This window comes from Cyprinodon variegatus, unplaced genomic scaffold (genome assembly GCF_000732505.1).
Source record: "Cyprinodon variegatus isolate N-32 unplaced genomic scaffold, C_variegatus-1.0 Scaffold1387, whole genome shotgun sequence".
In the NCBI taxonomy this organism is placed as follows: Eukaryota; Metazoa; Chordata; class Actinopteri; order Cyprinodontiformes; family Cyprinodontidae; genus Cyprinodon; species Cyprinodon variegatus.
The window spans coordinates 43,935-67,211 of record NW_015151840.1 but is presented as its reverse complement, the minus strand read 5'-3'; the positions used below and the strand labels follow the sequence as shown (position 1 = coordinate 67,211).

The 23,277-nt window shown below is 35.8% G+C and overlaps 1 protein-coding gene across 3 annotated transcripts in view; it reads left to right on the top strand.

Moving 5' to 3' along the window:
- The first annotated feature begins 268 nt into the window (after nucleotides 1–268).
- Nucleotides 269–23,277, top strand: part of usp13 (ubiquitin specific peptidase 13 (isopeptidase T-3)) — a 43,603-nt gene continuing 20,594 nt past the window's right edge. The window contains exons 1-13 of one of the 3 annotated variants that reach the window (XM_015402727.1): nucleotides 269–593; nucleotides 2,877–3,002; nucleotides 6,278–6,338; nucleotides 8,723–8,844; nucleotides 10,108–10,250; nucleotides 11,183–11,367; nucleotides 12,296–12,393; nucleotides 13,814–14,004; nucleotides 17,085–17,156; nucleotides 18,572–18,644; nucleotides 19,691–19,816; nucleotides 21,456–21,609; nucleotides 23,057–23,231. In XM_015402727.1, the coding sequence (XP_015258213.1) occupies nucleotides 483–593; nucleotides 2,877–3,002; nucleotides 6,278–6,338; nucleotides 8,723–8,844; nucleotides 10,108–10,250; nucleotides 11,183–11,367; nucleotides 12,296–12,393; nucleotides 13,814–14,004; nucleotides 17,085–17,156; nucleotides 18,572–18,644; nucleotides 19,691–19,816; nucleotides 21,456–21,609; nucleotides 23,057–23,231 (1,637 nt within the window). In that variant the 5' untranslated portion in view covers nucleotides 269–482. Of the gene's footprint in view, nucleotides 594–2,876; nucleotides 3,003–6,277; nucleotides 6,339–8,722; nucleotides 8,845–10,107; nucleotides 10,251–11,182; nucleotides 11,368–12,295; nucleotides 12,394–13,813; nucleotides 14,005–17,084; nucleotides 17,157–18,571; nucleotides 18,678–19,690; nucleotides 19,817–21,455; nucleotides 21,610–23,056; nucleotides 23,232–23,277 lie in introns of all 3 variants that reach the window. The other 2 variants (XM_015402726.1, XM_015402725.1) reach the window with 2 other exon arrangements.

Below are 23,277 nucleotides of genomic sequence, written 5' to 3'. Positions count from 1 at the left end.
AAAAAAAGTCAGAATTCTGAGATTAAAGTTAGAATTCTGAGATTAAAGTCAGAATTCCGACTTTTTTTCTCATATTATACTGAAATAAAATATAAAAATCATTTAACTTTTTAATTTTTCAGTGGCCCTAATCCTCTTCCGTCCTCCTCAGAGGTGGGAGTGGTCCTGTCGGTAAATGGAAGCGCGTCACCGCAGTCCACAGCAGCGCTGTAATTTCTGCGCAGGTCCATTCTTCAGTTAGAAAAAATAAATAAATAAAAAAAGATCAACAAAAGATCAGCGCTTCACCCTCTGTGCCCTCACCTCTGAGGCCAACCTCCGCCCCCTCTGTCATTTTATTTTTACGTTTTCCAGCGTCACATCCCCCTGGCCTAGCCGGAGGAATGTAGAGTCAAAGGAGCTTTAAAAATAGCATCCTCCGCTCTAACAGCGCTGCTCCGGAGGCTCCGCAGCACTCTGCTGGGAGAGGCAGGAATGCGAAGATGGCTGCAGACCTGGGAGAGTTGCTGGTCCCCTTCATGCCCACCATCAGAGTCCCCAAAACAGGAGACAGGGTCTACAAGAGCGAGTGCGCCTTCTCCTTCGACTCCCCAGTAAGTGACACCCACACATGCAGGCTGCTCAACGGGCAGGAGGCGCATGTTCTGGGAGGAAAGGTGCGTCCAAGATTGAGCAGCACACGGCTATTTGCTGTGATTTAACGTTTAACGTTCGTGGATCTCAAGGGACATAGATAGTGTTTACATCTCCAAGGAAGGGTGGAGGGTTTTTTCTTCTATTTGTTTTCCCTTACAGAGCAACTCCCAAAGGCCTTCATTGCCTTTTTTTATTGATATTGTGTCCTAAACTTAATTTAACTTCCAGAAATATTCCAAAAGATTTTTACACTTAATGCCTAAACACAGGCTGTTAAGTGTGGTGGGCTGCTTAGTCTTTTAAAACCTCTCTTTTGTAAATTATTATATATTTTTTTTCAAATTGCTCTCATTTTATACTGAAGTACATGTTTGTTTACTTTTATATCTAACAGCAATTAAGTGCAGGGGCGGAGCTAGATGGGGGACCAGGGGTGGCGATGGCCAGCCTTAGCCAATCATTGGCCACCCCTACCACTTTCCCCCTAATATTCAAGTGGAATATTCAAAACATTTAAATTTTTCATATATTACTTCCTATTTTTTTTCATATATTCATAATTATTTGATAGCAAAAACACTGTGGTTAATTATGTACATCAATATAATAACATTAAAGATGATAAGTACAGAATTCCTGCTCTTTTCAGAACTAGATTTTTGTGTTTTATGGGTTAAAGAGAAAATGATGTGTCTGCATTCATCTAGGAGTCTTTAGTGGAATCATAGCTATAACTATTAATAACAATTCTAATAAAAATGGATTAAATAATCAATTGATATTGATATTAGTACTTGTAAATATCAATTTTGATAAAAGTTGGTAAGTAATGACAAAGGAAAAGATGTCCGCCCCAGAACTCAAACCTGAAAGAATTGCATCCACTATACCTTTTATCTAGAAAGCATGGATGTTTAAATATATGCATCTATTTGTTAGCAAAGGCTGTAGGAAAGTATAGTTTGTCTTTATTTAGAAAATATGGATGTTTTGATCATTCATTTTCCTGTTGGAATAGTGTAGATTGACCCTGAGATTCTGGTGCCTATCCATTACACAAATGTTCTGGCTACGCCTCTGATTATGTGGGGTCAACATGTTAATTTTACATCATGTTAATTTTTACTTTTTGCAATATTATCCTTATTGGACACATACTCAAAACAATTAACATTCTGTAAGCCAGCTTTTAAATAAGCAACAATGTTGAACTAATGAAAAAATGTCATGCTGTTTTTGTTTAACGTGGATGAAGGGTCTCCTTTGCTCAAAACTTTCCTTCCAATCCTATGTGGACTGAAAACCGTTTTTAAAGGTGACTCAGCTGTCTGGAGTTCATCATGCTGGCCGGAGGACTGGTTTATTTTTATCCTTGTGCTGTTGAAGCTCAAATGTCACTCTGAACTACTTAAAGGTTTAACACTGGGGTTTATGCAGCGTATACTGATTGCAGATTTGAGGTTTCTTTTTGGATAAACATTTTTTTTATGTGTTTTTGTCTCTGGTGCTTAGTGTGTAAGGTGCAAGAGGATGTTTTTTTTTTTGCTTTTTAAAAAAAAGTGTTTAAAACTAAACCACATTTTGTTTGTCATTAATTTATACCAATCAATCAAAAAAATTATAATAGTGACATCATGTTTGAACATCTTATTTTAGTAAAGCAGATCATGCATTACCTCAAAGCCTTAAAGCTTTATCTGTGGCAAGAATTAAAATATTAAAACAGCACAGAAAAATGTTTTTGTTTTATGTTTTTTGAACAAAGTTGGGGAGTGTTGGCCTAGTGGTTAGAGCAGTGCGTTTGTGCTCTGAGAAGGTTGCAAGTACCTGGTTTAATCCCCACAGGCTCCATTCTGGGCCTCTGAAGAAAACCCTTAACCCCACACTTCTCCCCGGACACCACACAGTGGCAGCCCACTGCCCCCAAGGGGATGGGTTAAATGCAGAAAGGTCTGGAAGATAAATAGTTTGTTTGCTTTTCAACTAACAAAGAAAAAAATATATATTATCAGGGTAACCCCTTATGTTGATAAATATTAAAACAACAAGGTGCAGCTAAAGAGGTGATATATTGTTATATATATATATATATATATATATATATATATATATATATATATATATATATATATATATAAATAACAGGAGCAACTACAAATCTTAGTCTTCATGTCATGCATAAGTTGTCTTTTTTTTTCTTCTTCTGTGCAGCTAATGTCACTGTTTCTTTTTGTCTGCAGGAGTCCGACGGAGGCCTGTATGTGTGTATGAACACATTCCTGGGCTTCGGACGGGAACATGTGGAGAGACATTATCGCAAAACAGGACAGAGTGTTTACATGCACCTCAAACGACACGTTAAAGAGGTATGTTCTGTCCCCTCCCACAGAGGTATTAGAAACATGCTTTTATTTGTAAATAAAAAAAACAAAACAACTATGAGTAGTAAGAACAATAAGGAATAGAATTCCTATTCCTTATTGTTCTTACTAAAAATAAAAGACGATTGAATAATATAGACACAATAGAAAAGTCAAATTCAACCACAGTACAAACAATAATGTGTAAATTTGGTCTCTATATTTTTTAATTTTTTGTATTAAAAGATTTTATTTATGTTATTTCAAGTTGAGAGAAAATGAGATAGTCAAAAGTAACAGATATATTGCAACTGATTATCTTTATTTCCAAAGACAAACGGTAAAAAAATAGCTTCTTGTACAGAAAATTCCTGAAGACAAAGGAAACTTGGGATAAGAAAAAAATACTTTTTTTTTCATGTTTTAACAAGTATGGAAATTTCGTTTTTTTAATTCTTAGGCTTTGTACTATTAAATTAATAAAATTTTTCTTAGGCCAAGCTTTGATTGAACAAATTGCTGATGTTAACAACAATGATGTCTGTTGATATAGGAAAAAACAAAATTTTATGGTTTTGGAGTAGAAAACAAACTTCAAACAAATAATATTGAAATTAAAATACTTTTTCACCACTAAGTTTTTTGTTTTAATTGGTAGCTTGATCACTTGGATGACGTATTGCCTAAATAAAGATAAAATATAAAAAAAGGTGCTATTTTACATGAAACAACAACATAAAAAAAAGCTTAGTTATAATGTCTTGGTTTCAAATATCCATAACCTGATATTATTTGTATGAGTTCATTTGTAGAACTATGGAGGGCCACTTTCCAAACCGTTGTCAGATTTATAATTTTATTACAAAAAATGAGCTACACATCTGATAAATAATAAAATGAATGAATTATCAGAGGCTGTATAAATTTTAAAACAGAAATGTTTGACTGCTCTTGCAGCTCAGCAGTGGAAAAATGCTACTGTAGAAATGAAAAGATGCTGTTGACTAGTTATTTTAAAGAAGAAAATGATGTCACATTATATCTTATGACTAAATGATTATGTACTTTCAGATGAAGGTAAGTAAATATAATTTTTGTCCCTGTTGTGCTTTCGTTGCTCATAGTAAACTTATGGTAACTTGTTGAACCCTTTCATGTTAGAGGTAGCTATATAAGCATCCTGCTTCTGTTTTTTTGTTGATCACAAAACTGTTTATGTTTAATGAAGCATCAAATGTTGTGTGGTTGAAAGAAAATAAACTGAACTAAATCATTATTCCTGATTCGATTTCCCACATGATAAAAAGGAAAATTCCAACCAAAGGGTTTATCCAAACCAGAAATAAATTTTGGCCCTATCCAGCCAAATATACAACCATTAATATTACATCACCTTTGGAAAAACTGCTTATCATCATCTTCAAAAACTTGATAGGAAACTTTCCATTAATGAAGAACAATGATTGTTATTTAACAATTTAAATTCCTGAAAAATCCAACTTTTGAAAGAAGAGGATGAATACGTACCTAACTATAAGAAAGTAAGAACTAAAATAATGGATTACAGGTGCTTTTGGTGACATTCTGTTCTAGAAATGAAATATAATTATTCAATAAAAAGTCGAAAAACAACTAAAAAAATAATCATCACTCACTCTGCTTGTATTAGTAAATAGGTTTTAAGTAATAAAAAGGATTTTGTAAATTGTGCAAAATAGTTTTTGTTTAAAGAACAAATCAACAGAGGATGTAAGACCTTTTGATGGACAGTGATCTGCATCTTTTTATATCTTTTAGGTTTGTAGAGATTTTAAAACAATGGAACCTTTTTTTTCCGATATCCATTTTTCTATGTAAAATTGGCAGTTAAATTGTTCTTAAGTAATAACGATCACACATGGACTCAAACAAGTCCTTAATTTTTTTAGCTGATGGCGTTTTTCCTCTCTGCCTCTAATTGCTATCAGATCAGCTCTGCTTTGCAAAGAGAGGCTATTTCCATGCCTGGATCTGGCCACAAACAGCTGCTGCACATTCTGCAGGCTCCTGTGTCTGCGCTGTTCTTCTTTTGTGGGAGTCCTCTTGGTCCTGTTTGTGTAAACATTCTTACTTTCTCAACTTTGTCTGGTCAGATCAATGTGAAGTTAGCTGAGTTGGGTGCACAGGTTGCTTGGTGGCACTGTGTGGATTTTGCTGACTAGGAGCTACCAGATTAATGATTTCTGGAAAATATGGCATTTTGCTTTCTGTTTTTACCTGATCCTGATAGATGGTTTTTTAAAATGACTTGTTTTTGCTGTGATGCTAGAGATTACAAAAAATGATAAAGAGCAGAAAATTATAAAGATGCACAAGTCTGGGGTTTCTCCCATGCCTTGTCTGACCTGAACACCAAACATCCAGTCTGCAGACAGAAAGGATGTGGATTAACTGGTCTACTGGTGTCATCAGAGCTACCTCAAGCTTAACTTGCTCGAGAAAGTGGAGATGATGGTGGGTTTCTGGAAAACATCCCCCAACCCTACCTTTGTTATTTGGAGGAAGTGAGATTTGACATGCCACAAAATTAGCCAGCGAGGCTGGGACTCAAACCTGTGATGGTCACGTTGAGGACCAAAGCCTCCATACTAGGCTCGCCAACTTAACCCCTGCACCGCCGCCATGTCAAAAGTTTTCCTTTTCAGAAAATAAGTTTTTGCCTAACATCCATAGTTATTTGCTTGGTCCTAACCTTTTTTAACTGAGTCTGTTAAATTCAGGCTGTATAATGGGTAAGTCAGTCTGGCTGGTCAGCCTTGTCCAAACGATATGATGGTATACAAAGGGAATCATCAGGGCGGACCTTCCACCATCCATGACCTGTACAGGTCAGTGGGTAAAATAAAAAGGCAGCTAACATCTTTCCTGAACACAAGCTGCATAGACTTTTACCTTCAGGTCAGAGCTACAGATTCACAAAAACTTCTCAATCTGGAGAAACACTAAAAACACCATGTTTACATTTTATCACTACTGCACTTTAGAAATGTCATGAGAGGTGTACTGAACAAAATTTAATTTTGTATACACTCTGTGTGTACAAAATGACAATAAAGTTTGTCTAAGTCTAAGTAACTCGGAGTACCTGGAGAGATACATTTATTCCAGGTATTCCTAGTGTTTTGTGTTCCTTCAGACTGAGGCATTTTATGAATCCTGACATATTTATAAATGTTTGCTATTTGTGTGTCTGTGTATAAAAAATATCCAATTTTATAATTGTTACTACTTGTTTCTTGCAGAAAGCCACAGGAGCAGCAGGAGGTGCCATCCCCAGACGAAGAAATGGAAAAGTGTTTCTAGGTGGGTTAGCTACCATATAGAGAAGCATGTAAATACTTCTATATTGCAATGTGAAAGTCTGACCAAAAGAAAAAAAACAAAAAAAAACAAAAAAAAAACAACAAGATTTTAAAGTTGCCTAAGTAATTATGCAGAATAATAGCTTGCATATTGTTATGGATTAATAATACTTGAAAAGGATTCAGCCTTTTCTGCTTGGATTGTCAGCACCCTCTGGAGTGTGACAAAGAATACCCCTGACCTTAATATAGAGCTGAATACTTGAGCTTAAATAATAAAGAATTACATTAAGATGTTTAATTTTTTTTAAGTTTGAATGTGAATCATATCTACAAGAAGGAACATGAGAAAAGAAAACTGCTTTTTTACAATTATGACACACCTTTCTTCCCTTAAATGTGAATTCTTGGTATTTTTCTTAAAATGCAAAATTTTTGAACAACCTGTTAGAATGCAAGACTTTTTGATGTAAACCATGATCAATGATTTTAAGATGTTTATTCTCTGCTTAATATGAGAACATGATTTAAATGAAATGCAAATCTGTTAGAGGGATGGTAGTAAACATGCATGAGGTGCAACAACCTTGCTTTTATATCACAAACCCTTAAAATCACCCCTCAGTCTTCTTGGAGTTGTACACATTGTTGTGCAAAATGACTCAAACCCTCTCAGATTGTGACGTTTATTGTCCACATCCCTGTTCAGATGACCCTATGAGTGTCAGGTGTATCTCTGAATTCTGCTTTGGCCATTTTTAAGCTTTAATTTTCTGCCATAGAGGCAGTTTTATTCAGAATTGATCGTATAAGTGAACTCTAGGCTGCTGTGGAAGGAATATCTTTTCATCCTCAGCTTTTAGCAGACTGCTGAAGTTTTTGGCTCAAAACAAACTGACATTTGGAGCCCTTTATATATCATAAAAGCAGATGCAGATGTACTTACAAAATCATAACTGCACACCATAATATTGCCAACACCATGCCTCTATATGTTTATAGTGTTTTTTTTTTGTTTTTGTTTTTTTGGATATGCACATTGTTGCTTTCCTGCCAAACATATCTATAGGAACCATAACAAAACCCCCCAAAAGGCTTAGGAAGATTGTAACGAGGTCTGCACAATTTATTACAAAGCCAGCAAATCTATCCAAGCTGGGGCACCTATGTGCAGATATATGAAGTTGTTGACAAACGTAAAACTCAATCAGTACTTTCCAGTTACTTGTTGGCGATTTCTGGTTCCACATCTACAAAGTTTCTGTCAATTCTATCTGGTAGGGGACAAGAAACATCCCTAAGAACTACTTAAAAAAAGTCGAACCCAGATTGTTTTGAGGAGTAAAATGAAGTTTTTCCTACAGAAAGTAATTCATAGTAGCAGAGTGTCTTTAGTTGTCAGTCTTCTCATTGATCCTGTGATTTAACATCAGTATCGCTCTGTTTGAAAGTCGACCCATTACAGCTCTGTCACTGTTTTTGTTTGCTGTCGGCCAGCTGCCGTCCTAATCAGCCTCAACCCAAAGCGTTGGATATTTCCACTGACGAAGACTCTCCACCAACTTCTGTCCTCTAATAATAGCCCACTTATTTGTATATGTGGTTGGTAACTGTTCTAAATCAAAGCTTGGCCTACCCACTTCTCCTCCTCCTTGGGGTTGTGGTGGGGGTGGGTTACCCTGGGTGCCTCCTCCCATCCCAGCCACCAGCCTCTCAGCTGCCACCACCTGTCAGTGTCCTGTCGAGGCTTCAGAATGAACTGATGACGCAGCTCGCCAAGGCCCAGGTGTCTTGCCCCCCAGCTTCTATGTTTGAGGCATTCCTTCATCTCATTCTCTGCTCCATTCATCTTAATCTGCTTTCACTCCCAGTTTATCCACCACACGTTTCCTCTCATATCTGATAAATATCCAACTGAATAATCCGTTCTTTGGGATGTTTCTTACTGTCCCTTTAAGATCTTTGATCTTATTCGTCATCTCCATAGTGGTGATGTGATCTAATCTGACAGCTGGTTGCAAACCCACGTGTCTCCATCTAACCATTTTGAATAACAATGATTTTTATAATAAAACTGTTAAAATCTGGGATGAGTTTCTTTGTTTTGATGAATTAAATAATTTACATAATAACCCTAGATTATTATTTTTTATAAAATAAAGAAATAATGCTTTTGTCGTCAAAGTTAATAATGTATCTTAAATTTTCCCTTTGTAATCAAACAACTGTAGTAATTTCTTTTTGTAAAATCATATTTATCTTCATACATAATAATATTTGTACATTGAAATAAACTAAATAAAAATGAAAATATATATTTTTTTATTTTTCTTTTGAATCTTTTAGTCATTATGTCATCAGTCATTCATGCTTGCTCCCTTAAAGATTTAGAGCTAAACCGGGATTTTAATGGCGAGGACTATGAGTATGAGGATGAGGCGAAGCTCGTCATTTTCCCAGACCACTTCGAGATCCCTTTACCAAATATTGAGGAGCTGCCAGCTCTGGTCAGTGAGTTGATTCTGTGTGTTTCTGTGCATGCTGCAAGGGAAAGGTGCACTTGGTGGTTCCCTGGCTCTATTGGAGGCACGTCTCTACATTTTATAAAAAAAGGGATTTATAAAAGTGTTTTTTCCTGCAAAAATATCAGTGTTTGACCTGCAGCTTTTTAAAAGGTTGGCTGGAAAAGAGTTTCTTTTCTTTTAATTTTAATCCATGAATACAGAATAAAATGGTTAGAAACAGACATTTCCTCTAATGAATCAAGTATATTTGACCATCACCCTGCTAGAATAAGATGCTTGTCTTAATGTAGACTTCCACATCTAAATGCAAAACATTGAGCCACATATTTGAGAGATCTAGATAAATTACAGAACATGATTTATGTACTTAAATGACTAGATTGTCACTTTTGAGAAAGGCCTGTAATAGAAATAGCTTTTATTGTTTTGATAAAAAAAAATCTTATCACAAACAGGATGTAACGTGACCAAACATTTGAATTGAATGCAATGTCAGTTATGCAATAATATACCCTAAAGTGCTTAAAAGTTAAATCCTCCATAAATAGATATTTTAGATGCCAAACTTTTTGTTTGTTTTTAGGGCCTTTATGTTATTGATCAGATTACAATCCTTATTTAATTCCTCCAAATGAGAGGGAGATGTATGCTGCAGAAAAGACACAGAATATCTTTGAAGTTCTGAGTTTTGAGAGACTAAAATCTATCTAAACACGGTTTTAGTATTTTCTTTTAAGTTAAACACAATTCTGGGGAACCACAAGGTGCACATGGTGGTGTTTTAAAAAAAAAAATCTTTTTAAAGATATGTCTTTTCTTTGTTGCTTTTTTCTTGCATGGAGCTCAGAATTGACTCATCTTAACTTTTAAGAGATTTTCTTTGGCATGTCTGTTTGCTGGAATGTTTTTGACACCTGATATAAGGTTTACAGATTTATTCTCACTCTGCTTGATTGAATGGTGATGCTTTACTTGTCAGTTTTGTCTGTGGATGGATAAACTTGAAATAGCTTCAGTATGATTAGGGATTAAAAACTTGCAGATGTTTATTCAGTTGGAAGAGGTGTCCATTTGTGACAAATTTTTATTTGCATCACAATGATACTCTTCCTGGCATAGGCCTTGCATGGCTAAATTTTCAGTTTGTATTCACTGTTTTATGTGAAATTGTAGTTTACTTAAACTTTCTAAACTCACCTGTGGGTGTCGTCCCATCAATGCTCTACTGTGTTGTCTGGTGTCCAGGTGACTATTGCCTGTGATGCAGTACTAAATGCACCTTCAGCTTACAAGAAACAGGAGCCTGAGTCTTGGGAAGAGGAGATCCAGGTTTCTAGACATGCCAGAAGCCTCAGACAGCTGGATAACGGGGTCCGGATTCCACCTAGGTAGATCTAACACATTAAAACTGTGTAGAAATCATAAAATATTGTTACTATTTAAACAAATGTGTGTGTTTGTATTACCATAAAACACAGAAATTGTTTTAGGTAAGCTAGAAATTAAACATCTGACCTCCTGATAAGAGGATGAGCGCTGTTCTTACTGAGTCATGGCTCCCTTGTGCTACATCAGAAAATACAGTCAGTCAGAGTTTGTTGCACTGCTGAAAACTGTTATTGAAAAATCTTGAGCTGTCAGAACTAAAAATATGTCTTCCCTGTTTAAAAGTGGATAAAAGGTGAAATGATGATGTACTAACTTATCCTCAATGTGTTTGCCAATGTCTGTCTTCCAAGCGGTTGTAAAGCAATTCTTGTGGTCACTTAAGTTATATACATATATTAGACATTAATAAAACTTGGGTGCAAAGGTTAATATTGCACAGATTGTTATCATGTTGGAGAACCCTGTAACTTATTTAAAATCATGTCGATTTTTGAGCTGTCTGGATTTGGAGAAAACTTCAATGCCATCTATTATTATATCAAATTTTCTCTGGATACCTGGTATCAGATTTTATGGTAATGTTGAGAAAAGCATTCTGTCGTATTTAGGATAAAATAAATTTAATTTCATGAAATATGATTTAAGTTCCATTGGTTTTATTTCTGCTTTAATGGTTCATTGACTACTAGTTTATGTTGTGTCAGTTTATCATTGTGGAAGAGCTTTTAGTCACTCTATGTAAATGAAACAAGTCTTGTGTTACTCTCTCTGAGATTCCTGTAATATCCACCCTAGCTGAAGTGTAGCTGAAGCTTTGAAGAAGCATGACTTCACGTCACCTAAGATGAACAGCTGTCAAAGCTGCCATCTGAGTTGAGATGATCAATGAAAGGTATTCATTAATTTTCTGCATCTGTGTTTCTGCTGTCAGTGGCTGGAAGTGTCAGAAATGCGAGATGAGAGAAAACCTGTGGCTGAACCTGACTGACGGATCGGTTCTTTGTGGGAAATGGTTCTTCGATGGGAGCGGGGGAAACGGACATGCTCTAGAGCACTACAGAGAGACCAACCACCCCCTGGCTGTTAAACTGGACACCATCACTCCAGATGGAGCAGGTCTGAGAAACCCAACATGCCGTTGTACCGATTGATCAGTCCGCAGTGGGATTTTTGCTTTTTTCTAGTTTGCTATGACCACCAAAAACAACTTTTTTTGTACATTTTGGGCTTTCAGAATCAAAACATTATTTGGATTTTCATTATTTACATTACTTTATAAAGCTGCAAAAATTTTTAGAAAATGAGTGATATGAGTCTTAGATGTTTACCGAAATACCCCTAGTAAATTCAGAATATATTAATTTTAAAGGTCCACTCTTTTATTAATTTATCGCAGACCTTTTTTTTATTGTTTATCAAAAATATGTCATTAGTCAAGAAAAAATATTAGGGCTGGATAAATATCTTCATTGTTGGATTCTATTTTATCCATTGTTCCCTAATCCTACCTTTGTAAGGGGTGGATCAGAGAGGCTGTTGCTGTAAAGTAGGGTTAGCGCCTAGCAAAATGGCCTTGAATGACTTCAAAGGACAGACCTTTTTTTTACTAAACAAACTAAGTCAATAGTTAGATTTTAAAAAACAAGCATAAAGTAAAAACTATGATCAGACTTCCCCCTGCACAACAAATATAATAGCTAAATAATGTCACAACTAAGCAGCTGCATATAAAAACCCTTTCGAGAGATAAATATGTTTTTTTATGGTATAGTAACCACTGCAATATTTAACCTGGAGTCTTCCAGTATGTTTTATATCAGGTTAATTATCACATTGTATCATGATTACAATAAACTCTAATTGTTTGTCTAAATTAAAAAAAAAAAGGTCTGCAGCATGTTTGGGATTCTTAATTTATTCCAATTGCCATGTGAACATTGATATATTCATTAGTATGATTAAAATTTATTGATTGATGTTAAGTGGTAAAAACTGTACAGTAAAAAATAATGGCACTAATGATTTACTCACTTTTTTATTATAGATGTTTACTCGTTTGAGGAGGAAGAGGCTGTATTGGACCCCCACATATCAGAGCACTTGTCACATTTTGGAATAGACATGCTCCAGATGCAGCGGAGAGTAAGTTGATTCATTTCACTAGTTTACTATTACTTAACTATATCATCACTGTTTAACCCAAAACATTCTTTAAAAATACTGTTTTTAAAGAGAATGTGTCAAAAATATGCACTGCTCCAAAAAAAAATAAAGTGAGCACAAACAATACCATATAACTTCAATCAAATCAAACTTCTGTGAAATAAAACTGTCTGAAGTAACACTGAGGCTACATTCACACTGCAGCCTGAAGTGACCCAAATCCGATTTTTTTGCCCATATGCGACCTGGATCTGATCTTTTCATGGCAGTCTGAACAACACAGATCCAATTTTTTCCAATCCGACCCAGGCCACTTGGCTATGTGGTCCTGAATCCGATACGAATCAAATCTTTTCAAATGCGACCTGTGTCTGAACGGCAAGGTTGGATTCATCCGACCTGAACGTCATTAATAACTGACAAAGGCATAAGGTATTATGAGTCTTGCTACGCAGAAGCGGCAAGAAAAAACGTCCACAAACAGTTAGAAACAGACTCCATGAGGATGATATGAGGCCCTGACGTCCATAGATGGGGGTTGTGCTCATAACCCAACACCGTGCAGAATGCTTGACATTTGGTAGAGACCACCAGAATTGGCAAATTCACCAGTTGTGCCCTGTGCTCTTCACAGATGAAAACAGGTTCATACTGAGCACAGACATGACAGTGTGGAGACAACGCAGAGAGTGATCTGTTGCCTGCAACATGCTTCAGCATGACTGGTTTGGCAATATGTCAGTAATGGTGGGGGGTGGCATTTCTTCGGAGGGCCACACAGCCCTCCATGAGATCACCAGACCCCTTGTGAGACCAAATGCTGGTGCTTCCTCCTAATGCAGGATGATGCTAGACTTCACATGGCTGGTCTGTGTCAGCAGTTACTCCAAGATGAAGGCATTGAAGCTATGGACTGGCCCACCTGTTCCCAAGACCTACGATTGAACACATTTGGGACATCCTGTCTCGATCCATCCGCCAATGTCACGTTGCACCACAGGAGTTGGCAGATGCTTTAGTCCAGGTCTGGGAGGAGATCCCTCATTAGGAGCATGCCCAGGTGTTGTAGGGAGGTCATACTGGCACATGGAGCCATAGAAAATACTGAGCCCTATTTTGACCTGTTTTAAGGACATTACACCAAAGTTGGATCAGCCTGTAGAGTGTTTTTCTATTTTGTTTGATTTTGTTGTAAGCACATTCAACTTAACAAAGAACAAAGTATTCACTGAGAATATTTCATTCATCAGATCTAGGATGCTTTATTTGAGTGTTCCCTTTATTTATTTTTTTAGCAGTGCCTTGGTTTATTAGGGCTATGGTAGATGTTTTGTCTGTATTTAAACTTTACTAAGAAACTAAAAACTGCCTTCCCCATCCCTGTCGCCTCCTATTTCAGACAGAGAATGGACACCACACAGACAATAACCCACGACCGCGAGTCAGTGAGTGGGAAGTGATCCAGGAGTCTGGTATGAAGCTGAAGGCAGTGTATGGTTCTGGTTACACTGGCATCAAAAACCTGGGAAACAGCTGCTACCTCAGCACAGTACTACAGGTCCTTTACAGCATCCCAGATTTCCAGAGGATGTGAGTACCACATGCCATGATGCATTCACATCATGGTTTTTTTTTTTACATACACTTTTTAAATATTTTTTATTGGTTTTAACGATGATATTTTTTTTGTTTCTGTTTTTCTGTTAAAAAAAAATATATTTTTTGTTATCTTAAGCCAAATATTTGATTTTATTATATTTATGATCTTCTAATAAATAGATAATTATATGCAGCAGTGCTCAACCAGAAAGTTGTAGAATAGATTTACTGTATTATCCGCACTATAAGGTGCACGGATTATAAGCACACCTTTAATGAATTGCCTTTTTTAACATTCTTTCACATATAAGGCGCAACGCACTATAAGGCGCATAGAATAGAAGCTACAGTAGTGGCTGGGGTACCGTTATGCATCCTCTAGATGCAGTTGAGCTAAAGAGAACGTCAGTAAAACAGTCAGATAAGTAAGTCAAACTTTATTCATACATTATGGTATTAACGATATGACCAACAAATGCTGTCTCCCCATGGATTTGGCAGCTGCTCCCTGTAGTTGCAAGATCTGTTGAAGCTTAATCTTCATCCATACATAGGGTTCTCCAGATTATAAGGCACCGTGTCGGTTTTTGAAAAAATTGAAAGCTTTTAGGTGCCCCTTATAGTGTGGAAAATATGGTATTTTTATTGAATTACAAAACCTATTTTTGATTATTAAGGGAGTAGGGATCTTTGAAAAGTTATAGCTCAATTGATAATGTGTAGCACTCAGGTTTATTTCTACACCGTATCAGTCCATTTGGGGAAAGGAGGGACATTCAGTAGCACCTTTCAAGCTGATTGGGCAATGCAACACCTGGTGCCTGCCTTCCAAAATTTTGTGAAAAGTCCCGTTAAAAAATGAAATAGCATTCTAGGTCACATTACTCAATAAATTCTGCTTTTGCACTCTTTGCTGTTCACTTTTAAATATAACATCATTGATTCTAATAACAGATGTCATAGCAGTAGCTACACTACATCTTTCCTTGCTTTTTTTGGATTCAGATGTGGGTCTGGCAGCTCTTTCTTTAGCCACAGGTATATTTTCTGCTTAAAGCCATAATACTGTAATGTAACTGGCTGATCTGCTTTGGGTCAGTCTAGAATCGTTTATGTACAAGATTCTTCTGTGTTTGTGCAATCCAATGCTGCAAGAATTCAGCTTGCAGACAAGGTTATATAAAAACAGTATCCATCCATCCATCCATCCATCCATCCATCCATCCATCCATCCATCCATCCATCCATCCATCCATCCATCCATCCATCCATCCATTGTCACTTTTATCTCTGCTGGGGGCATGAGTGGTGCTAATGCCAATCTTCAGCTCTCAATGGGCGAGAGGTGGGGTACACCCTGGACAGATTGCCAGTCTATCACAGGGAAACACAGAAACGAAGAACCATGCACGCACACACTCACACCTACGGAGAATTTAGAAAAGCCAATTAACCTAACAGTCATGTTTTTGGACTGTGGGAGGAAGCCGGAGTATCCAGAGAGAACCCACTCATGCACAGCGAGAACATGCAAAACGTCATGCAGCAAAGACCCTGGGCCGGGACTTAATCCTTCTTGCTGCAGTGCTACCCACTGTCCCACTGTGCAGCCCAAAAGCAGTATTCATAAAAACAATTACTAAATCTAAATTTATAATTTTCTTTCGTCATTTTAAATATGGCCCGGACTATTGCACATTCATTTAAATTACTTAATCATATAGATTTTAATGCATAAAAAAAACAAAAAACACAATTAATCACATCTTTTAATACAAACTTAAGTTCCAAGTGGGAACCTTTACACCAGTAAAACTGACACACATGTAGCATCAAAAGTGTTGGTCCAGTGGGGATAAAAGCCCTCTTAGTGTTACGCTATAACTATGGTTCTAGGAATCCCTGGGTGAATTCCAGTCACTCTGAACTTCTCAGTGAGGGGATCCCAGGAGGCTGACTGTAGCTGAGGTAGAGCGTCGAGCCGCTGGTTTTTAGACAGAAAACTATTAATCAATCTGACTGTATGGCCTGATTGAACTGTCTCTGTAAAGTGCCTTGAGGTGACATGTTTGAGTTGGTGCTATATAAATACATTGAATTGAACTGCATAGAATTATTTCCCAGGTTAAAATATAGACAAAACACTAGGGTGCTACGTAGAGTACTTTACTTTGTTTACATTATAAGCTTGACCCACGTGAAGCGGAGAGTTATAGCCACATTGTTTACTGTCACTGGCAGTTAGTCATGAAAAAAGACTCATATCGGCATCCACATTTGCAGCTTCCCACTTCAGAACAGATGATGAGCTTTAGCGTCAACTTCAGAATGTCCACTGTCTGAAAATGTCACAACTCCTTGGTAAAGTGGGTTGCAAGAGGGATTGTTTGTCTTAAGTAACTGGCTCAAGGAGAAAAAGTAGTTTTACTGGTGTATGTTTTAGATGCAATAAATGTCGATTGTTTTTGCCATTATGTATCTTTTAAGATCGCCTTGCCATTTTTAGTTTCGTCCACAGATTTTACTTCAAATTTAAGTTTAGACTCTGCAGCGTCCCTATAAAACATATATTGCTAATTATGATTAGAAATGTCCAGATGCAACTTTTTTATTTCCGCCATATTATGATATTTTAGCTCTGAGTATTGATAGATACTGATACTGATCCGACATATTAGCCCAATTATTACCTTATTTTGATTTGTAGTATATTATAAACGTTTTGATTGACTAATGGTATTTAAACAGAAAATAAAAGTTCACAATGGGTATGAGAACAACTGGCTGATTTATTGTCAACCAGTGGTTTAACAACATGACTCAATGTGGACAATACAATAATTATGTTGTAATGGACTAAATGATAGAGCAAAATACCACAACAGAGTGTTTTATTAGTGTTTTTTATTTTAGGTTGATATTTGACCGATTTCCAGTTCAGGACATTCCTAGTTATGATTATAGATAATTGATGATCAGATAAATGTTAGACGAGAATTCCTTTAAATGTTTCTCTTGGTGTTTCATCTGTGTTTTTCTATCTGCTTAGGACCATATGTTTTCTTTCTTAGGTATGTAGGTAACCTTCAGAGGATATTCGACTATTCACCCCTTGATCCCACTCAGGATTTTGCCACACAGATGTAAGTGACTCCTAAAAGTTATGTAATATGTTGACAGAAGGGAAGGTGTTTTCCAGTCCCCCCCTTCTGTTATTGAAACCCCAAAACAGATCTGATCACAACTATAAATTGCATTATAACATTTTTATTTAAATCAAAATAATTTCTTAACAAAGTATCTGTAGTTGAGGTAGTGATCTTTAGTTTTTTCTTTTAGTTTCGTAGAATGTGTCCCGGTTTTGTTGTTTGAGGTCATGTAGTTCAGCAGGCCAGTCATGCTGATGCTGATGGTGACAGCAGATATTAGACATGTGACTGTATCATACTCCTAAAGCACCCAGCCAAATAAACATGTTTACACTTTAAGCATGATATCATATGGCCATTTGTGTGAAAGTTTGGTGTCATTTTTAACCCTAATTGTTCTCTAAAAGTCATTAGAGTTGTGCTATAAGTCACCATGTATGATAAGAATAATTTATATGCTAGTTTTTCTTTATAAAGATACTGATGTGGTAATAGAGGAGAGTCAGAGTAACTTAGCCATCATATATGAAAATGAGTTTTATTCAAATTGCAAATTCAAATGTCTTAGAGGTAGACATTTTGATGTTATTATTTTTCAAGATTTGGATCAGGTGGATCAAAGTAACAACTAGAGGAACAAGGGTGTAATATCAGATAGATATACACAGTTAAATGTGAGATATCAATTTATTTATCTTCCTTCCATTTTGAGACTGTCCTTCATAAATTATTTTGTTTTAAGATAAATTTAGGGACTTTTGAATAACTCTTACTGTTATTGGAGCTGTATTCCTACAGGCAGGCAGTTACAGCATTTTATGTCACCGTGAAACTTAAAAACATGTTTAAAAAAACAAATCAGAAAGCTGCACATGGGCAATAACTTAAGGTTATTTGTGTGCTTACTGATATTTTGATATGCATGGTTATCTATAACTGTACAGCCTACTTTGAATGCATTAAAAAAAATTGTTCCCCTATAATTAAGACTGACAAGAAATGAAACTAATGTAAAAAAAAGTAATTAACGTTTGCTATTTATGCTGTGGCATATGCAGATAGAAGTGGAAAATGCTTAGCTTTTTCTTATTATTGCATCTTAAATGACTTGCATTTGTCCTGAAACCTAAAAACATAAATAATTTCAGCAATAAATAAAGCCTCTCTAAATGTAAGAAAACCTCTGAAGTTATACATGATGCCTTTAACCTCATCCTTTAATCCGTTGTAATCCTCTTAATGGTCCAAGATAATTATATTACCCAAGAATTTCACAAATTTAACAGTAGTCATTTTCAGAAAACAGATTTTTATTTCATGTGCTCATGGTTGTCTTTAAAGTGTGAAGGGGCAGGAAATTATTCTCAATGACAGTAAAACTAGACTGACTGCCTGTTTTTGTCCATCAGGGCTAAACTTGGACACGGGCTGCTCTCAGGCCAGTACTCCAAGCCACCCATGAAATCTGAGCTCATTGAACAGGTGATGAAAGAAGAACACAAGGTATTAAACGGGGTATGTCCTGCTCTTAAACTGGAAGACCATAACCAATGTTGAAAATGAGTGACTGAGTTGGTGGTTATGGTATCATTAAGCTGGTTTTAATGTAATAATGTCCGGATATAAGGAGGAGATGAGGTGTGTTATCGTAATAGACCAGGACCTCCTAGTTGGAGCTTCATTTTTAGCCTCATTATGCAGAATGACTAATGTGGCACAGCTGTGATCCTGAACTTCCTACATGTGATGGAGAAGACAGGTTTGGACATGTATTGACATCTGAGAGGAGAGCAGTGGTCGACTTGTAACCTATTTGCACACAGGAGTTCTTCACAACTAATAATTATTTATTTAAGGATAACCAAGTCTCTTCGAGAGTAGAGACTACTCTACCTGGGGTCCATAAGTATCACAGATCTATGATTACCTTAATTTTTCAAATGTATTTCCCTCTCACAAATGATTGTTTATTAAATCGTAATGGTAATACATCTTTCTTCTCTGGATGACAGAGAGATGAATGTTATGCTGTAAACATGTTTGACATATTTTATGTAAAAGACCGCATTAAGTAATGGAAAAAGGATGGACCATAGTTATTTAATCCTTTAAATAAAGATCTAGAGAGTATGAAATACATTTATTTTCACGGATTAACAGTTTAAAATTTTTCAGTCTGGACATAGTAACAGTTTTAACGATATGCAAAAAAAGATTTTAGTAAAAATGTTGCCTTTTCGCCTTTAAGGTTAGAATCAAACACTTTTACCATAAGTGGTGATTTTATACAAATCTATAATTTAAGATGCTCGTTAAATGTTATAAAAAGATGAAAACCGCTTATTTTATTTAAAACATTTCTGGCTCCATATTTTATTGTAAACCTAATTGCTGAACAATTCTACTGAATCCTGCATTATTATCTAGATTATAGTGCCGTGCTTTAACCGCTGTGAAAAGCGCCTTTTTTATTCTGAACTATTGTGACTTTATTTGATATTTCTGTTTTTTTTTTTTTTTGTTATTAGCACCTACAGAGAGGGATCTCTCCGCGAATGTTCAAGGCACTGGTAAGCAGGGGCCACCCAGAGTTTTCCTCCAACAGACAACAAGATGTCCATGAGTTCTTCCTACACCTCATCAACTTGGTGGAAGTAAGTCATTCTTAACGCCTGTTGTGTTATAATGAGGTATAACTTCTTGTCCAACACTCTGGAGGACAAACAGAACATTGTGAACCACTAGATTGACTACCAAATTAGTTTCTGATGCAAAATTACTTCATCTGTTGGACATGGATATGGAAAAACTTTTGATCAGTGACCAGTTTGTTCAGAAATGGGCAGATGGACTTAAAAAAAAAAAAAGAGGAGGATTGAAAGGATTCAACTCCACATCTTGTCAAATCTTTTCATGCACACTGGAAAAAAAGGAAATCTAGATGAGTAATTTTTTTTTTTACAATAAGTGTATTTGTTCTTGAATTGTCTTATTTCAAGTGCACGTTTATCTAATTATCTTATTTTAAGAATAAAAAAACTAATTCCATTGGCAAACTGTTATTTAGCTACTCAAGTTAAGGATAAATACACTTAATTTAGGAAATTTTTACTTATTTCTAGATTGTTTTTTTCCAGTGTAATCTTATAGGAAGTGCCCTGACATTTTTGTTTTATATCATCGGGTGTAAAAATAGAATCTAGACAGGACCTGTCCAGTCGGTACCCTTTCCTTTGCTCACACTGCTGAGAATATATGCCACCAACCCACCGTCCACTTTGATGGCATCACATTTATGATTAAGTTGTCTTTTCAACAACATTTTTCTCCAATGTTTCAATTTTTTTAAAATCTACTTGCTGACTTTTACTAAACAGTACAATACCCCCATGGATAGATCATAAATTCTTTCAGATGGTTCTCTGAGTGTGGAATTATTTACTTCTAATGCTATCAGTTGCATTTGGAAGGGAGACATTTTATGTTTATATGTTACAAATCTCATATGATGATGTCTCTCTGTTTAGTTTATTGTGAAATTTCTAAACTCGCCTTCAATCCAGTTGCTGCCATTAAAAAAATAATTAAAAAAAACCTTCCTTTTTTTTTTTACAGCCATCTATAATTGACAAACTGACTTATGCAGACTGATAACGAGGCTAAAACCAGAACTCTGTTGCTCTTCTAGCCGAGTGTATTTCACAAGTTGAGTGAAATTATAGCTTGTTTATTTCTGTAGCTTCTTAGAATAGTAGGCCAGCATTGCCAGAACTCTTCAGCCATGCAGACTGGTTTCCCTTTCAACTTAGTCTTCAAATAAATGGTGTTAAACCCCCAGTGAGCTCAGACGATGTAAGCATGGGAAACCTGAGCAGCCCCATTAAAATAATCGATGTATCTGTGTTTCTAAAAAGATGCAAATTTGTTAAAAATTAATAATAGAGGACTTATCTGAGATCTGGCTGACAGATGCTGGCATACTCCAATATTATGGCATCAAATGTCAGTACCTCATTATATAGAGCAAACGGCACAAACGTTTATTCTTCTTTTAAAGTGTTCTTTAACATTATTTCTTCCCTTTTAAACAAAACTAATTATATTGACATTTCTTGTCGAGATTTGTAAATTTTTCCGCCTATAATATGATTTCTGTTCCCTAATCTGCTGGTTTGTAATCTTTTATCACTGGTGGAACGGGTTAGTACTTAGCATTTAGTAAAACTTTGTTATGGATTTAATCGGGTGGTTTTTTTTTTAATCATGAAATGTTTTTTTGATTTTTCTCTGTAGAGGAACAGTGCTGGCTCAGAGAATCCAAGCGACTCCTTCCGTTTTTTGGTGGAGGAGCGAGTCCAGTGCTGTCAGAGCCGGCGAGTCCGTTACACTCAGCGGGTGGACTACTGCATCCAGCTGCCAACACCCATAGAGGCAGCTACTAACAGAGGTGCTTAGATTTAAGTTTGCAAATCTAATTAAAACCTAGACTAAATTACTGCTTATGATTTTTTTAACATTAAACTAAAATAAGCACAGTGTTCAATTTAATTTGGTTTATTTATATAGCACCAATGCATAACACATGTCATCCGAACACTTAACACTTTGCCAATGGAACAAGACAATTTCTATTAAAAATAAGAAGAAAACAGTTGCATTACTTTATTTCAAGTACATGTTATCTAATTATTTTGTTTTAGGAGGAAATATATTAATTCCATTGGCAAAACATCTTATTTATTTAATCAAATTAAGAGTAAATACACTTTATTCAAGACATTTTTACTTATTTCTAGAGTGTTTTTGCAGTGTATTGTCTGAACCGAAACCCTACACTGCAAAAATCATCTAGAAATAAGTCATTTCTTAAATGAATCGTCTTTACCCTTAATTTGAGTAAGTAAATAAGATTTGCCAATGGTATGAGTGTTTATACACTTAAAATAAGATAATTAGATATGTCCTTGAAATATGAATATGCAATAGTTTTTTCTTATTTTAAATGTAAATAGTTTTGTTCCATTACCTTCTCAATTCAAGTACAAATGCACTTAGTTTAGGAAAAATTACTTATTTAGGTTACATTTTTTTTTCAAGTGTGCTCTACAAGGGTCAAGGAAAAAAGCTCGCAGATTACTAGGACTACACAATATACTGCAAAGATATCACAACATCTGTGTGTGCAATATTGATATTGCTAAGTACACTTCAGAGTTCTACAATTATAGCACCTTTTTTTCCTGCCTATGCAGAGTTTGCCCATTTGACTCTCATGGCAGCAGATATTCAAAATTCACAGAAAAGACAAAAAAAATGTTTAAAGTTATGGTGATGAAAGCACTGATGAAAATAGAGGAAAAAAAAGAAAATAGATGTATCACCATTGATATAGTGATTGCAGCATTTATCAGTATTATCCTTGGTTGGCTAATAAGGTTCAGCCTTTACAAATACACACACAGAATTTAGTTTTTCATAAATTGCGAGAAATATAAAAGCTAATGTGACGTCTTAAATAATTGATGTTACATTTCCACTGCCATGTTGATATATTATAAGTTTTTTTTTTTTGTTTTTTTTTACAATATTTGAATCACTTGTATTATGATTAAGATATCATGAACTCTAATACTATTTTTTGCTGGGGAACTCATCTGAACCTCTGTAGATTATTTAAAAAATAATTATGGATAGAACGATCCCTCCTCAAAAGACTGTTAAACAACAAAAGAATGTATCTTCAGTCTGAGGTTTCTACAGATTCACAGAGAATCCTTCCAGCTTACAGATGTCAACATGTACAAAAATTCACTGAAAAAAAGTTACTTCAGCATTTAATTTCCCTTTGGGATTAATAATTGTTTTTGAATTGATGTTAAACTCTGTTCTTGCAGAGGAGCTGCTTGCATACGAGGCCAAGCGGAAAGAAGCTGAGGAGAACAGGCGGGCCCCTCCTGAACCGGTGCGAGCACGGATTCCTTTCACAGCCTGCCTTCAGGCCTTCACAGAGCCGGAAAATGTTCCTGACTTCTGGAGCTCTGCGTTGCAGGCCAAGTCAGCTGGAGTCAAGTGAGCATTCATGCATTTTTTTGAAATGCCTCATTCCATTTCCTGC